Source organism: Euleptes europaea, chromosome 8 (genome assembly GCF_029931775.1).
Source record: "Euleptes europaea isolate rEulEur1 chromosome 8, rEulEur1.hap1, whole genome shotgun sequence".
Taxonomy (NCBI): Eukaryota; Metazoa; Chordata; class Lepidosauria; order Squamata; family Sphaerodactylidae; genus Euleptes; species Euleptes europaea.
The window spans coordinates 23,421,888-23,440,696 of NC_079319.1; the positions used below are offsets into that span (position 1 = coordinate 23,421,888).

Consider the following 18,809-nt stretch of genomic DNA (forward strand, 5'->3'; position numbering starts at 1 on the left):
AGTCGGCTCAGGCACCGATATGACCCCGCGGCGGCACAGAGGGCATCCTCACTGGCACGGGATGCCACGCCACAGTGTGGGTCTTGGGTGCCGGTGGGACCTTCTGCTGGCTTTCTCCCAGCACAAATCCCTGCGCTGATGAATCCACAGGGTATAGTGACAGTTTTATGCTGGCAGTATTCTGACTGTACATACTTAAAACAGAATAAAGCCAAAACAGTGCTCTTGGGAATAATCCAAAATCATGTAGCTAGCAATGAAACTATAGACATGATATACTTCAACTTACAAAAACAACTTTAATAAATTACCACATACGCGCGGGGGGAAAAATTAAGCAGTCCTGAAATAAGATGAAAAGTCCAATAATTAGGGTTACCGACCTCCATGTGGGGCCTTGGAGATCTCCTAGAATTACAACTGATCTCCAGACAACAGAAATGGTTTCCTTAAAGAAAATGGCTGCTTTGGAGGGTGAACTGTATGGCAAATACCCTGCTGAGGTCCCTCTCCTCCCCAAACCCCACCCTCTCCAGGCTTCACAACCAAATATTCAAGAATTTTCCAACCCAGAGCTGGCAACCCTACCTATAATAGGTTAACCAGTACTTGGTTAAGAAACCTATAACAGGTTAACCAGTAATTGGTTAAGAAACAGGATAGAAATACAGTTTTCACAATGTCAGGGTGCTGAGCCACTTATTTTAAAGCTACTATTCTTTGTGTGGCCTCCTCTTCTTGATTATTATTCAGGAGGATGAAATACCAAATAGACTGTGAAGAATTCCAAAAATTTCTGTCTCATTTAGGTGCATGGGTAAGCAGAATAGTAGAAATATATCAAGGCAGAAAGAAATCTTTCCACTGCCTGGCCATTTTATGAATGTTTTCTCTTTAAAATCTTAAAATGTTTAAACCCTCTCTCACATTTCATGCCTTTACTTAAGAAAACAACAAACCAACAAAAAGGCTACTTAATGCAACCACTCTATTTCACCACTCCGCATTGCTAGAGTACAGATATGGCATAATTGGCCATGAATCAGGTCTTGCAATAACACAGCATTAAAAATAAAATTTGTCTGTCATCTGGAAAATTCATAAAAACTAGATGCTAGCATAATGCTGTCACTAAAATTATGTACATAGCTTCAGGTAAGAAAAAAATACACTCAAAATGAGTTGCTTTAACATGAGCTAGCTGCAAAGCCCAGAGCTCTGCAAAGCCCAATGCTGTGTCAGATTTTCCCCAAGCAAATTAACTTTATTTTCTGTGATGCTATAGTATAAACTACTAAAATTCTCCTGTACTAAAATTAAACTGAAAAAGTAGGGTACTCTAAAGAAATGCACAAGACCCACCCTATGTTTCCTCTTCATTTTAGCTCCTATTCTGGCCCTCATTGGGAGCCAGTGTGGTGTAGTTGTTAAGAGTGGCGGATTCTCATTTGGAGAACTGGGTTTGATTCCTCATTCCTCCACATGAAGCATGCTGAGTGATCTAGGGCCAGTCGCAGTTCTTTCAGAACTCTCTCATCCCACCCAAAGGCAGGCAATGGCAAACCACCTCCGAACATCTCTTGCATTGAAACCCCTACACGATCGCCATAAGTCAACTGTGGCATGATGGCACACGCACTGACACTGGCCACACCCATAAGCCACACTCCCACTCTCTACAACTTGCAATATAAGATATAGCCATATAATTCTGGGGTTGTTGTGAGACAGGTTTATGAAGGCATGTGCACAATGTTTTCTTCAACTCAGACTGCAAACTGTGGATGTATCCAGCAATGCATGAATGGAAATGTAAACACATTCTGTGAAATTTCACTAGCACAACCAAGAGTGCTATGTGCAGTCAATCCCAATAACTGGCATAATGACTTCTGCAAGTGGAAATACAGATCAGTATACAATAAAATTAATGGAGCACCTGCTGCCAGCACCATCTTTTTAGTACGCTTATGCTTGCGCAAGGGCTCTAGAGCACATGGAAATCTTTGCTGGATCCAACCCTGCACCAACAACCGCTTACTCCTGCTTAGGACACTGACATGAGAGAACTAGATCTATGCCTTGATAAGCATTTTTGTTTCCTGTCACCAACACAAACAAGTAAACACCAAGGCCTGTAACAAGAATGCATCCCTCTTTCTCTTTGTTCTCACTGTGCTTAAGAGAGGTTATCCAAGCTGGGCTCAACAAATAGAGACTATTAAATGTAATATAGTGTGCATGCTTACGGTAGGGATATTATGAGATACAAGGTGGACAGCCCAGGACATTAGTGATCTATAGAGGATTATTCCTTCACTCACAAATCTCTTTGGCTAATGAAATCTCTGCACCAGTCTTCCCTGTGACACAATAACATTCACAGAGTATTTTACCAAAGCAAGCACAACAGAGTGAAGGGCAGGTAGGCAGCAAAGTGATTAAAGAGACCCTACCTGCATAACATGAGTGAATGGATAAACAACACAAGACAGAACTGGAAACCAGACTGCCCTCTTAAACAGACCTGAGGGAAGCCTTTGAATAGAGGTAGGGGGCAAATCATGCCTCCAAGCCTTTTAAAAGGCCATCACAGGCATCACAGGGGCTGTGGCTCAGTGGTAGAGCATCTGGTTGGCATGCAGAAGGTCCCAGGTTCAATCCCCAGCATCTCCAGTTAAAGGGAGTAGGCAGGTAGGTGATGTGAAAGACCCCTGCCTGAGACCCTGGAGAGCTGCTGCTGGTCTGAGTAAACAATATTGACTTGATGGACCAAGAGTCTGATTCAGTATAAGGCAGCTTCATATGTATGTGTTCAACCCCCTTGGTGTCCTATGTACTCTAAGATCACTGTGCACACAGGGCAGTAAATATCCTTCATGCATCATCATCGTTTCTTTGAAATGGAACTTGAAGCTCTTTTTTGCCCCATATAACGTAATAGTGAAAAATCTCCCCTTTTTATAGTCCTCTTGGTCCCTCTAATACCAAAATTGATCGTTGATTCCTCCTATCAGTATAGCATCAAAATCAGGTCACCATTGTGTATGAAACAGCTGAACCAAGGACAGCTGAACAAACTCCTACCAAACTAAACGCAGAGATGCAGTAGAGACCACATAAGTAATAAGCAAAAACTGAAATTAAAGAGCTTTCTTTAAAGTGCTTTCTGGCGCCAACAAAATCAGAGATATGTAGGCAGATAAATCAACCACAATGTCCATACTTTAGAAATACTGTTCATTTCTAAAGTATACTGGCACCTTGAATGTTATACAACTGTCTTCAATAGAAACTCTTTGCCTATTTTATCGAGAGAATTACTGTAGAAATTCAGGTATTTGGGTGCCCTTTGGCACCTTTTCCATTTTAAGACAGTGGAAAAGATGCCAAAAGGCACCCAAAACAGGAATTTCTAAACTTCTAAAATTATTTAACTTATTTTGCTTTAGAATCTTACAAAACAATGTTCTGGGATTGTTGTGTAGATTAATTTTAAGAACATTAACAATGAACAAGAGGCACTCAGATTTGACAGCAGCCAGTGCAGACATACGTTGGTCGTTTGTCCAAGGACAATGGATCAAGATGTCTGATGGAAACCCATGCAAAGATCTTCTCAGATGAAACCCCTGGACTCTGGAACAGCTTCCTCAGTTAGCACCCTCTTTGCAGGCCTCCCAACATTAAATAGTCTCTTTTTTATTTCAGAAGGCCTTTTAATAGACACAGTAGTAGATCAGTATAGTGCAGCTGCCATGACAAAAAGTAACAGTACTTAGAAGTATTAATGTACTGCAGACAGTAGGAAAACCAGCGATCAATGAGTAGGATAAATTAAAGCAAAGGTGGATTGTTGCAGCCCCAGACCCATGTCAGTTACATGAAATGCTCAAACTGTCCTAACTCCCACCACATCTCACCAACAATCACAAATTGTTGAGGTATGTTAAAAGACACAAACTTCCTGCAAGAAATTAGGGACTATGTAGATGACAAAAGGTAACAGAGTTGGTGCTATGCTATATGGGAATGAGCATAAATGCAGAAATTGGGGGTAATGAGATGAAAAGTAGAAATCAGTCTCTTCCCTCCCGACCCTCACACTGTAGTTAATGTTTAAGCAAAGCAATGCAGAAAGAGGGACTCAGTGTGTAACATGATTAAAAGAGAAAGTACTCACAAAAATCATAAGTGCACAAATGAAAGAAAACACACTTCTGATCTCTGGCACTGACCATTCGAAAAATGGTAATATGGAAAGCAGTGTTACAGAAAAGAAATTCTAGAGATTAAACATAGACCAATTTAGTAAAATAGGGACAATAATTAATTCTGTAGAGATCTACTCTTTATGCTTCACATTTTCTGTCATAATCAGCAAATATTTTTAATGTGTAATATCAAGATAACAATCCTAAACACACTTATCTGGAGGTAAATCCTTCTTCTCTTAGTAAACAAACTTAAGAGCAGGAGATGATGGCTTGTGATGGCTGAAGTGCCAGTTCAGTCCCTACATTGCCCAACTAAATGAAGGAGGAGAGGTGGCCACAACTGGCTTAATGGCTAAAATACAGTACTATTAGTGGCAAAGAGACTGAAACTAGTGTGATGTATTGGCTGGAGAGCTGTACAGACGTTCAACTACATACAACAAACATACATAAAAGGAAGCAGGATCACACCCACTGGGCCTCTCCCCCAAGTAGTCAGAGGAACATCTGCACTGAACCCTACAGGTGTACATGTATAGGTTCTTCAAAGCTATCAGGCCCTGATCACCTGTACAGAGCTTAAGTATATGAACTTAAGCACAGGACTTCAAGCAGACGTTGCACTGAACACCCGGGTGAGGGAGCAGATGCAATACCATCCCCTCTACAGGTATCTACCATATGCATAATTGAACATCCACATCAGGGGTGGGGAATCTTTTTCCCGCCAAGGACCATTTGGATATTTATAACATCATTCACGGGCAATACAAAATTATCAACTTAAAAATTAGCCGACCAAGCCCCAAGCAGGCAGCTGCCCCAGATGACCCCACACACACACACGCACGGCAAGCAGGCAGGCTTCCAACCGGTGGCACACTCGCCCACCTGGTGGCACAGGATGGTCTGTTGCACCAGAAGGGCGTAGCTGTCCAGCCGCACGCCAGAGTTCCTCCTGCTCCGCATGGTTGGGGCCAGATTCTACAGCCAGTTCCTGCTACCTCCGCCTGCAGGGATGAAATGAGGACACACTGGCTAAGAACTCCCCCCCCCAGCACATTCTGGCCCTGCCCCCTTTAACCCCTCCATTGTTGCCACTTCTGCCACCCAGCCCTCTTGTAGTACAGAGGGAATAAGTTTCTCCATGCCCCGGGTGGGAAAGGGTTAACACAGTTTCTTGAGCGGTCCTAGCAGCTCCATAGCTAACGACTCTTCTGCAAGGGGGGGGAAAGGTTCCTTATCTGGGCAAAACAAACTCACATCTGCCTTGAACAGAGGCTATTCCTGTCTGTGGGAGGGGGCAGATCACTGGTCTTAGATCCTTCTTTTTTTATATAATTTTATTTATTTTTTTAAAAAAGGGGTACAGAAGAAGAAAAAAGGGGAGGAGACAGATGGGGGAAATTTTTACACTTCGTTTTGTGTCCGGTCAGTCAAAACCCGTCAGCATTTCTACTATTATTATTGTTGTTATTGTTATTGGTCTTTTGGAGACATAGAAAGGTGAAGGGGAGGGGTCAAGTGTGGGGAATAGGGGAGTGGTGCTTGTGCTTCAACCCCCATCTGGATTCGCGCCTAATAGTACTTCATATAAACCTACACAGCTCATTACTGAGTTTATGTTCTGGAGTGTTGTCTATCGTTAAAAGATGTTTGGTCTGCCTCTTAGTAAAGATCGCGGAGATCTGCCAGGACCCACGAAGGGCCAGACCAAATTATTTTGCGGGCCTTAAATGGCCCCAGGCCTGACGTTCCCCACCCCTGATCTACATAAAGCTTAAGAGGTTGAGCTATGAATGACATGCTAGTTTGAATCTCTCCTCTAGCACAAAATGGCTTTAAATTAGTCAGTCTCTTAGCCTCAACCCCCCACCCACAACAACAGAATAATGATATTGATTTACCTTCATTTATTTATTTAAAACATTTGGATGCCATCTCTTCAAAAATGTTCATCCAAGGCAGATCGCATCATACAATGCATCAAACCAATCCTAAACAATAATAATCAGTTCTAAATCAAAATTCAAAACCATCCACATAGACTAAAACATCTCAAGACAACTACAAAAGGACAAGAAAACTAAAAACAGCTGCGCCAACTAAAACAACAGTTGATTATGCAACTCACAGTCATAATGCAACCCACAGCAAAAAATAAAAATGATGGGAAAAAGAAACCCAATCAATTTAAAACCTGTCCTTGATGGCCACCCATCTCAGAAACTGAGAGGACAAGAGCTTGCAATGCTAACCTGAGTGCCCAAAGCAGGAGTAAATGAGAGCAAGTGGTTCCTTAAAATACTTGTTCTTGAGGATTTCTAGGCTCACATGCCCACTTTTAACTAAAGTAGTGGAAGCTAATAAGCATCTTTAAGCACAGATCCTATATGCTGAGCATAGTGCATTCCTACTAGCAATCCTGCTGCTATACTCTGAACCATCTTCAAGTGCAGCCACACATACAACACAGTACCCTAATCTAACCTGGAGGTTTTAAGAGAATGGATCTCTGTAGCCTAGCCATACTTCTCAAGGAAGAGCTGCAGCTACAATGTACATGAAACAACCCCAATGAAAATATATACATGTTCATTAATATTATTGACATCTTGCTCAGAATCTATAAGGCTCTCATGTCCCCTCCTGAACCAGATGCCGAATTGGGAACAGACTCCCCAGACAATGATTAAGAGGAGCTAGGGACTGCCCTTAGGAAGATGGGGGGGGGGGGCTCAGGTTATACCCAACATCACGAGACTGAACTCAGACCCCTGGATTCGAAGGCCTCAGCTGCTTCTGAAGCCTCAATCCAAGAGGAAGCTGCCAGTTCACCAGACCCTGAGGCAGCTGCCCCATTCCCTGTAAGGCTAGCTAGACTGACCATCTGTCCTCCAAGTTCCCACCTCCCCACTCACAGAAGCAGTGGAAAAGCAGGCCCATGAAGAAGCACAAAACTATCAGGCTTTCAACCCATGCTTTTACTACTGAGCCTAAGCACAGCTTTGCTTTATGTAGTTCCTTGCAGGTCCGTATCTTAATCAAGCCCAGGAACAGGTGTGGCTTCTCTCCCTTTCAGGGTATTTAAGGTCTAGGCAGAGGGCCAGTATTTCTCAAACTTGCTAACTTCCACCTAGCAAACCCCAGACCCATTACTTAGACCTTAGTACTGCCCTGAAGAGTAGACTCCAGCTTCCAGCTACTGGGTGGATCCCAGATCTAGAGGATACTTCAGTCAGCTCCAGCACCTAGCAGCTAAAACAAAACAAGGACCAATAGAACAGCCCTAAATCACTTTTACTGATGAACCTGTTACTTTAGTAGCAGGGGGAAATAAAAAGGGAGGCAGAGGGAGTTTCAGCTGGCTACTGTAGGGTGTCACTTTAGAAGTATTTATTTGCATCAAAGCGTTGATCTCTATGTCAAACAGGCAGATGAATAGAAAACATAGAAACACAGAGCTGGAAGTACCCCAAGGGCCATCTAGTCTAACCCCCTGCACAATGCAAAAATTCACAGCTACCTCTGCTCTGTCCTGACAAGCTGTGGGCTGTGCCCCACAAAAGCTCGTAGTAAAATAACTGATGTTAGTCTTTCAGGTATCATTAGGTTTTTGTTTTATAAAGTTACAATATGGACATTTCTGGTAAGGGATTGACCTACAAATCCAATAGAAACTTGTCTTTACACTGAACAAACTCATGTCTTTAACCTACAAGCTTTATCCTTTTATTTAATCAATGCAAAAGGCAAGAACAACAGAGGAAATTTACTGTTAAATGTTCATGTTATTTAATTATTTTCCTGTCTTAACCATTACTTAGGTTTCTAGCTAATCTGTTGCAAATCTGGTCAAGGAAATCATTGGGGGGGGGGGAGATGAATTATCTGAAGCATTCAATAAAGAAGTTGTAACAGAGGTCTGTTTTTTAAATATAAATTAGCAGCATACCCACAATGTAACTACAGAGTTAACATCCACTGAAAATACATGAAATTAGTCTTCAAAGAACTTGAAATAATTCTTAAGAATGTAAAATCATAAGCCATTATTTTTATATAGCACTCCAGTATGTATTATTCAAGCTTCCTTTTTTAAATGAAGTATGTAAAATGAAATGTTTATAATAAAAACGAATCCATTACCTATTGGCCATCATCTAAAAAAGCAATAAGAAAAAGTCTTACCTTTCTCACTAACACTTTCACTTTCAATTTCTACATCATCACAGCTGGTATATTCTGGAGTAGAGGCCAACTCTTCTTCTGAGCTGCTCAGTGAAACCTGACGCATTTTACCCCCCTTTTTTGTTTTATGAGGCTTTGGGGGTGGAGGCCTAACTGATTCAGATTGGTCAGAACTTAGAGAATCATTCCTTAACATTGTTTCCATTTTTTCACGTTTTGTTTTTCGTACAGCTGAACTGGGATCCAAATGGTGCTGTTTTCTTAATGAATCAGTCCGCCTCAAATCTGGCCTATCAAAAGGAATTGGACTCCTCCTAGGTGTTGGAGGGCTGTGATTTGTGGTCCGCTGTCGATTGGGACTTGGTCCCTGAGTTCTTTCCATTGAATATGAACGTTGGTCCATGGCAGCTCTGCGTTCAGATGCAGACCTTTGCCTTGATGGCCGCTCCATTCTTATCATAGATATCCGGGAATCTTCCAGTTCAGTATTTGCCAAAGACACATCACTGTGCCTTCGTTCATGACGTGCTCGAGACACTTCAGCATGAATGCGCATTTGTTCCTCATATGGTTGTGGTTTGACAGGATAGCGAGCCAAGTTAGGATCACTTCGGTATCGTGCCTGATACTCTTCTTCCTGCCGCTGCCTCTCATATTCCTCTCTGTTCTGCACATCTTCTTCTAAAGGGTATTCCCTTGAACGCCTGCGACTTCTCCTGTTAGAATCTCTGTAGTCATCAAGTTCAGGTTCTTCATATAACTGAGACCCGCGCTGTGATCGCCTGTCTGTATAATCTGATGGTGACCTTGGCATTGCACTGTCTGATGTTGCATTCTGTGAATAGTCGTCTCTCTCCTCCCGTTGGCTGTACCTTCTATTCTGATCTCTGGATACTGATGGGCTTCTTTTTCTAAGTAACCAAGAAGAAAGAAATCTTGTTAATATTTCCAATAATTAAAGCATATATTTTACAACTAATTCAAAAATTATTACTGCCCAGTGACTAAACTGCCATCATTTTACTGGCTTTCTAATAGCCTGATCCAAATCTAAAATTCATGGCCATAAGTGGAGCTATTTTTTTTTCCAAACAAGAGCAATTTTCATAGAAGTCTGATATTACATAAATTAAAACCAATCTCAAGGAACCTTCTTGGTACTTCTACTTCCCCTGCCAAATGAATGTTCAAAACTGCGACCTGTGATTATTCAGACAGCATTTTTAGTAATTTAATCTGCCATTCATAAAATTATATTCCTGATAAATGTAAACTTTAAGTATTTTATCCCTTTTCTAAGAAAACTGGAAATCTAACATTTTAATGGTTGACCATCAACAGTATCACAAAATGGGCAACCAATTGGAATGAGTAAAATTTTCAGATGCCCTCTAGCTTAATGTTAATGGTGCTGAGACAGCACGTGCTTATAGAACCTTATGCAACATCATTAATAGCAGTGTTTAATCCATACCCTATCTCAAAAGCTCACTGTAGTTCAGTCTTTCTTTACTTCAGTCTCTCTTTACTTAAAAAGGCTATGAAGTTATGTTAGTGCGGCCCCAGAGATGAAGTGGCAAAGAGACGGTGAGCCACCCCCCACCAACAAAACACTTGTAATGACGCAAAACCTTCTGGATGAAAATGGCCACAACTTTATTGGTACAGCAGCTGACAGAGCCTTGGCACAGCATGGGGCAGCAGATCCATGCATTGGCCAACCTGCCTGCCAGCTGATGACCCCCCTGCCCAGCCCGCCTGCTGGGTAGGGTGATACTGTGGGATGGTAGGTTGCAAGATTCCACACGGGCAGCAGTCACTGCATGGTTTCCCCTACCACTTGAAAGTGAGGGCTATCGCGAGTTCAGCGTGCTTAGTCACTTGTCCCAAGACACTCCACCAGACGTTGACTGCTAGAAAAGTGCTTAGTTTATTTACAGTGCATCAAATCTCCAGCATACACGTCCAATCAGTAACACATTCCAGCATAGCCTCTGGCTTGGCCCTCATTAACACAGAGCCCTAGAGGCTATACACTTATATACATATGTACATCAGATATGCATCAGGCCACCTGCTGCTACACCCACAGCATTGCCTCACCTTTCTGGCCATATCTGGTTAAATCCAGTTTACTCTGCTGTTGCAGGCCATTACTGCCTCATTGCATCAGCCCAGATCCTCTGGATCTGACAGGTATTGACAGCTCCTTCTGACCAGCTGTCCTGTAACAATATTACAGCATGCTTGTATTTCTGACAAGGGCGCCTTGACAACTCCCAAGCTGGGCATGTCCCCCATGAGCCCTTATCCCAAAATCCCTTAAGGGGATCACCAAAGTTGGAGGAAATGGGCCCCCAAATGGATACCCCATGTTGATACTGCCCAACACAATTGTGATAAGACAGAAAATAACTCAAAAGCCATAACAAGCACAAGCAACCCAGCATAACAAAATCCTGAAAACGCTATGCACAAGGGATGGGATGGGCAGGAGAAACCACGAGGCTGACTGAGGCCAAGGTGGTGTGGCAAGTGTTAATATCCTAGCTGGGTGGGGCCAGAGAGACAAACCCCTCTGGTGAGGTCCACCAGCCAGGATCCCATCCCTAGCTAGGCCAGGACAAGCATAATTGTCCTGGTAGCCAGAAGAAGGTTGATGGAGCCGGGAAGGCTGGAGAACCCATGCATGCGCAGAGGCCTCCCCAGCTGTTAATCAGCCAAACTACCAGGCCCCAGACTGGACCAGCCAATGTTGCCTCCGCTTCGCCCCCTGTAGCACTGCAAAATAGGACCCGTGTAAGTCCAGGCCCTGCTGGCTTCTGAGAAAGGTGGCTTGATAGTAAGCTGTCTCCTTGAACTAAGATTTCATCCTAGGTTTCTCTGATTCAAAAACTATTAATATAGCACTTTGGATATGTTAAATACTGCCCAGGCTGTCACAACCTGCAGGGCTGGCTCAAACACCTACTTCCAAACGTAACATTTGATAGCTTCATTTATAAGAGAACATTTTTTTACAAAATTAGAAAAAAAATCACTCCCTTCTAATTTGGCATCCCATAAAATATGGCACCTTAGATGACCACTTAGTTCATGTCTGTAGTTGGAGGGCCCTGATTACCTTACAGTTCCCTGATGGAGAAAAAACAAAGAGGATGCAGATTTCTAGACAGTGAGAGGTATGCTGGATGCTTCAAACACTGAATCAGGAGTCATGGTTGAAACACACCTTATCATCCTCCAAACCTAAAGAATTCATTTTAGTAACAAAGCTTCCCCCGAACCTGACCACATCTGTGAATTCATTCTCCTTGTGAATTCATTCTCTTTGGCCAAGGATGTTGCCCTAGTTTGTATTGTTGTCAATAACTCTCAGATTCTCCAATTACAAATTATGCCAGATAGAGTCTGAAGCTTTGCATTAATGTCAGAATGCATGCCAAGCCAAACCAAACACCATTCCTTGAAAAGTGTGACCGGAGATCTATACGCCTGGTCTAGCTCCCAGTTATTTGAGTTCAGAATGCATGCCAAGCCAAACCAAACACCATTCCTTGAAAAGTGTGACCGGAGATCTATACGCCTGATCTAGCTCCCAGTTATTTGAGTTCAGAATGCATGTCTAGCCAAACCAAACACAGTTCCTTCAAAAGTGTGACTACAGCAGAAATCTACAGGGCTGGTCTAGCTCCCAGCTATTTTAGTTCAAAAGGCATTTGGTCTTTACTACTACAGAGTTGTTCAGGCACCTGGCCAACATGGTGATGTTTGTATTAGCTCCTGCCAATAACAGATGCATTTCTTTCCAGCCAAGCATTCTCAAAAGATTTGCCTGGACTGCCTTTGTCCTGAGGTTAAACTGCTAACCTTCATAATGTGTCTGAGGCCAACAGGGTTCTGCAAGGTCTAGAGCCCAATAGGATTCAGATAGTTTTGACTGTCCTCTTTAAAGAAGGTCATTACTATTACTATCTACAGATGAAAAAAATAGTCTGGGTTGGAGCCTCCCAGTTTTTTCATGGGCAAAAGAAGACAATGCTGACCTCCAAAATGGTTATGCTGGGGCTCATGGGACTCAAATAAACAAAAGTCATGTGAGATGGGGACAACAGTGTGGAAGAGACCAGGCATGACATGGCAACCAGTGGGATATTGGGGGGGGGGGCATGTAGGCATGTGACAGCTTGACATTACTTCCACCATGTATCTTTAGGATTCACTGGAAAGTCTATGGTAAAACCATAACATTTCTAGTGATTGTTAGAGTGGACTGATATCACCTCTTTTTTTTCCTGGAAGTGATGTCACTTGGTTGGATTTCCGGTTCTGGTTGGTAGGGCTGGGCATTTGCTGGCGGCATGCTCATGCTTTTATTTTATTTTTAATTAATTCCTTTCTCTGAGTTTTAGCGTTCCCTTCAGGGGACAACTCTCATGTAAGAAGTTAACCAGTATGCTGTGAAGGAGTTTTCTCTGACCAGAAGTTGTTTTTTGGCTTGTTTTGGCAAGAGAGACTGTCACAGGAATGAAGTATATTTTGTTATTGGTCAGAGAAGTCATTTTGTTTTGCCTACTTCATTTGTTTTATCTTATTATTTTATTTGTCGTATCTATTATATTTGTTTAAGAGAACACAAAGCCACTAGCTGTAAGCAGGGTTTAAGAAGGCAGAAGGTAGTGGGTAGTAAAGTTTCAAAAGCTGTGTAGTGCTATCAGCTTCAGCTAAAATTTAAAGTTAGGCATCAATATTTATATTTTTTGTTTTTGTATAGTTATTTGTATATGTGGCTCCACCACCACCACCAGGATTGTACAGTAAGTTACAGTTGTTGCTGTGAGAACTAAAACAATTAATTGTTTATCATAGTTTTAAAAAATAAGATCAAATTTAAAACACTATTTCAACAAAGAAATGAAATATTCATGTAATGAAATAATTTTCAATGAAGCAACTGGATTTTCAGGAAGAAATAATTTATGTGCAGGAAAGATGTAGAAAAACATTTATAAAAACACAAATTACAAAAGACTGCATAGTAAGTACCAAGGTATTTCCCCGCCCCCAAAAAACATACTGCTTACAGTTTTATAGGTTTACTCCTTTGCTGCCCCCCAAAAGCTTGCCCACTGAGATTTTTTACTTTTCGCCTTAAACCACAAACTCTCGTGCCATTGTTACAAACTGCTTTTGAAACTCTCCTCGCTTTCAAAAGATGAAGATCTGCTTTTTAAGAAAAATATAAGTTCAAGTTCGTTGGGTATGAGGAATTAGGTACAGGTGTTTGACCCTAAATATATGAACATTTGGTTACATTCACAAATAAAATAATTTAGTAGTTCAGTAATATTGTAGAAATGAAACTGTGTACATATAAGATGCTTTTCTGTTATTTCAAAATAAAATATTCTGTTAATTCAAAGTAAAATGTTAAATGTTCTGCTATTCCGAATTTTTAAATAGGAGTATTCTCAAGGAGTCAGCAAGGTAATACACTGACTATCTCTAACTGAAAGACATTATGTGTCATAACTGAAACCTCATTAGTATGTGAACATCATTACAGTATTCAGAAGAAATTATGTATTTCACATTACTGCTTTTATATCTTCAGTACTTCTCTGTAATATATATTGGAACCTCTCTCAAAAACAAAACTATGAGTTTATCTTTAAATTATCATGCACTAACTATAATACAAATAGATTACTTTAACTAGCTAAGTAGCTAAAATGAGTATAACACCTGCAGTTAAACTGGCCATGTAACATCTGTACAGAACAATAGCATATCATGTGGAATACCATGTTTCTTTTGAGTAACAGAACAAAAAAAATAAAGGTATCAATTTGAACACACCGAACTATTTGGTAGCACTGTGGTTTTTCCAGACCACCACCTCCTCCATTTACGTTTCGAAAAACAACTTTAAAGTAGATAAATTTATGATGTTCTGTTTACAACTCTTAAATTTTAAAAAATGTAATATATGAAACCCTGGTAAAATACAACAAACTCTTGATCATTACAAACTCCTGATCATTATAAATCATACAATGTGTACAATATATATAATTTAATTTTAGAAAGGAACATCAAATTTAACATTACTTTAACAAATCTATGTATTTCTTTCCTCCTTTACCTTTTGATCAGCCACTGCACATCTGGGAAGTCAGGAGCATCATGTTCCTGAGAATGCATCAATTTCTGTGCAGTCTAGCACTTCCTTGTAGCTTTGAGGAAACCATGTGAAATGTCACTTAAATAGGATCGCAAACTTCCAAATAATTTCTTCATGATCCTTTCCTCACCTCAGATTACAAATTATAATGCATTGAAGGAAAAGATGCACTATATAAAACAAAATGAATAGTTATTTGAGCATGAAGGCTGCCCTAATGGAGAACCTGAGAGGAGGGTTACCGGTTAATGCTGTTATCATGTGCTGTATATAGCTGGAGGTCAAGTAAGTATTTACCTTATAAGGAGGATTATGGTACTTAGCTGATTAGTGCCCTGTTCCAGTAGTATTGCCTGCAAAATGCACATCATCATGCATTTTAAACAGTTTAAACACTGTCTAGCTTTAATAATATCATATTGAATTTTTAAGATAAATATGTAGTATCTTGCACTGAAACACGGTAAACCAAGAATTGTTGAATGGGTAAGGAGTTTGTACACATTTCTAAATTATCTATGGTATGCTGAATATTTTTATCAAGTTAGTGGATACAGATAAACACAACTTAGGAGAATTTACCTCAAATCTTACTGTACACTAGGTTGGAAAAAAGCAGTAAAAATAAATTGTCAGTGCAGTCCCAAACAGAGCATCATCCTTTTAACTCCACAGAAGTCAATGGGCTCAGAGGATGCAACTCTGTTTAAGATTACACTGCTAGGGTCATTTTACAGAACCAAATAAGCATCACCGTTGCCCTTCACAAGTACATAAAAATAAAGTAATATATGTGCCTAGCATTCCCTGCTCTTAGGCTAAAATGAACTTACGTTCTAGTCTTATGTTCAGAAACATCTACTCTGCAAAAACTAAGATCTATGCAGTGAAAAGCCACACAAAACACAGTATCTGAAAACACTAAATTTCAGTTGGGTGCAACACTGGGCCCAATGTGATTTTTGCATAAAATATTTTATTTATGGCAACTGTGCTTATTAGTTCTTGGGCTTATTTACATCCAAAAGGTGGCAAGCAGTATATAGACAGACGCGTTTGTAAAACATTAATGGTGCTAATATTTAGTAACACATCCGGGGTACCGTAACACACCAGCGAAAGCAGCCCTGTATTACATAGTACTAGAGATTTGTGTGACTGACTGAAAATGCATCTATCTGCTTGATGAGGTCACATCCGAGTCAATAATGAAGTTAGAAGCTATCCTAACTCCCAAGGTGAAAGTGCTTTGGATGACAACTAAGCACATATTGGGCTTTTCACCTTTATATGCAGGTGTATCCGGAGACATACTGGGGGGGCAGCCCTGCAAGCAATGCACAGACACCTCTCTAATATATCTGCTATGCATAGAAATCGGGGGGGGGGGGCTCAGGGGCAACCATGAACAAAGCTGGACTCAGTTGGTTCTGCAAGCCTCTCCAGTCCTGGGCTTGCCATCAACACAGCAGTAAAACAAAACCCTAGCATGACCCATGGGCACTATGCAATGAAAATTTCCAACTGCCCCACTGTGCAAATCAGTGAATTTGGGTGGGGCTATCTGACAACTTCAGTTTGATTCCCAAGCATCAGTAATATTCCTCATGTATATACAGTAACATGTTATGTTATCAAAAAGACACGATGGCACCTTGTAAAATGTAAACTATGAAGTATGAAAATCTACCCACATCGGTTTATGTTTTCATAATCAAATTCCTGATGGATCTAATTTCTGCTGATTTTTTTTAAAAAAAAACCTTGTACATTAGGGTATTTGCAACTACAGGAAAAGATGTTTTACTACATCTGATGGTTAAACACTTGAGTGAGACTTACCATGCAATCCTAAAGAGAGTTACTCCAGTCTAAGCCCATTAATTTCACTTGGCTTAGACTGGAGTAACTCTCCTCAGGATTGCACTGTTAATGTTTCTGAGTTAAAGACCTCCAGGGGGAAAAGTCAAGGTAAGAAAGCAGTAACTCCTTAGTAAGGTACCTAGAATTGTATTGTAAATCTGTCACCAGGTAAAAGACATTACAGGATGATCTTTTGCTGTTTGAGCAGAAAGGAGTAAGGTATTTCTGAGTGTGTGCTGCTGCTAGGCAACCTACTAGAGAGAAACAGTCCATACTCTTGGTTTTATCCTTCAAAAAGGTTTTAGTTTCAGCAGTCTTGTAAATATTACTAAAGCATCCTGTCTAGATGGTGGTATAAACATTTGCTGTTCCTCCATACTTTAAACTCTCTCTGAAAGACCAACCTCTAAAGGCTCCTTCTCCAAAACTCTATGGGTGCCTCTTTTGGACAAAATACCTTAACTATGTCTTCCACAAGTTGCTTCTAAAAAAGGAGAAGTCTTAGGGAAACAAACATCATCACCCATTCCATATACTCAGAAAAAAAATCTCTTTTGGGAGCAGAATAATTTTTTTCACATGCGTTCATCCCTTTCTATACAACCACAGATAGACCTTTGATTATCATAAACCATCTTATTCCTTTGGAACTTCTTGAACTTCAGCTTCATCATCTCTACATAACTGTTTCAACTTCAGAACGGGGAAATTTTAGCATCAAAATCTCTACATTCCAAAGCATCCTGATGCTAACCCTCATTCTTGTATTATTTATTCACACAAAATATTTATACTGTGCTTCTCCTCAGAAATATCTAAAAGGTAGTTTAAAAAAGAACTGTAGAACAATAAAACAAGGATAAGAAGGGCAGCAACTGTACGTTCCAAACCATGATGCACTTTTTTTGATGAGTCAATGATTAATATTATAGGGTCTAAAGAGCACTTGTTCAAAACAGCTCACAGTTTCTTAATGAATTCATTAGTCTCTTTGAACATGCCAGATGCTTTTATATCTGCAAACCACTAAGTATGCCTTTGGCACAAAAATATTCCTAAAGCATGGCTACATGTAATTCATTTCTTTTCTGCAAGCTAAGAAAAATTTCCAACCTGCTGGGGAGTTTATAGAATTGGAATCAAATATAAAGGGGTGTTCCAGCAATTGATCCAAATGCTCCTTTGAAAGACTGAAGGTGTTGTCTAATCTACCCCCCAGTCTGCTTGATCTGTCTTTGCTTTTTTGTTTTAATAACTGTATTGCTGATATCCCTATTCTCCCCTTTTTCCTTCTATACACCTTTCTATATAATAAAAATAATATTTTTTTTAAAAAAGGGGTGTTCCAGTAATTGGTCCAAATGTTCCTTGGAAAGACTGAAGGTGTTTCCAATCTGCCCCACATCTAATCTTGCCCTGGATAGATTTTACTTATTTTTTACTATTAAAATGAAAGCATTTTTTAAAGATATGGCTCATTGATCCCACAGTAACTGTGTCTCCCAGCATCTGTCCATCCCCGATATCCCTCACAACAGCTAGCAGCCCTCCCCAAACAATTTCTAGTGTGTCAATATCTAGACACATATGTGCCACACTAACAAAGAAAGAGTTGTTGAATCACTGGAAAACCTTTATTCATCAGCCAATGGAGGAATGGGTTAAGGACTCCTGAGGCCACCTCTGAGGAGCCGCAGGAAGATGAATTGGTGTTATCCTGAGGCGGCAAGCATCAAAGTGGGGCCAGGTCGCAGATGGGGAAGCAGGCTGAGAACAACTGTCGACTCCAGGAGGCTATCTGTGATAGCAGCCTGATCACAGGGATGGAATAAGTGCTCGCGAGGGCCACAGTTCTCTCTGTTGGAACATCGCCTTCAGGAGAGCAAACCAGACACAGGTGCGACAACCACAAGCAGCCAAATGTGCCTTGCTAGGTGCAGCCATGCGTCCTGTGCACCACCAGGAACCACCACCCCATGAAGCTAGACTCCACCACAAACCCAGGGCCCAGCTCCTGCAATAGAGTGAGTGCAAGGATGTGTGGGAATCTGCTCCACTTGGTGAAGAAGATTTTTAGCCCCCCAACAGGGCGCCCTGTCCAGGGGGGCCAGCAAAGGAAAAGCTTGAGGCCAATGCCTGGGAGCTAGCAGAAGAAGTAGAACCATGCCTAACCCCATCATACTCGCTAGGAAAAAAGTTATTCCAAAGACAAGCCAGCCTCACCCAATGTTAGTCTATAATTCATCAATCAAGGTATCTCAAGTGATTAATTAGTGTGCTTTTAGCCACAAAGGGATCCTGCCATATTAACACTCTGCCAAAGAAAGAATTAAATGCACATTATCATTTCCGAC

At 40.9% G+C, this 18,809-nt stretch overlaps 1 protein-coding gene across 8 annotated transcripts in view; it reads right to left on the minus strand.

The window, feature by feature from the left end:
* RIMS2 (regulating synaptic membrane exocytosis 2) overlaps window positions 1–18,809 on the minus strand; it is a 412,392-nt gene that overhangs the window by 246,815 nt on the left and 146,768 nt on the right. For all 8 annotated transcript variants that reach the window (XM_056854758.1, XM_056854759.1, XM_056854764.1 and 5 more), the window contains one exon: window positions 8,409–9,319. In XM_056854758.1, the coding sequence (XP_056710736.1) occupies window positions 8,409–9,319 (911 nt within the window). The remainder of the gene's footprint in view (window positions 1–8,408; window positions 9,320–18,809) is intronic.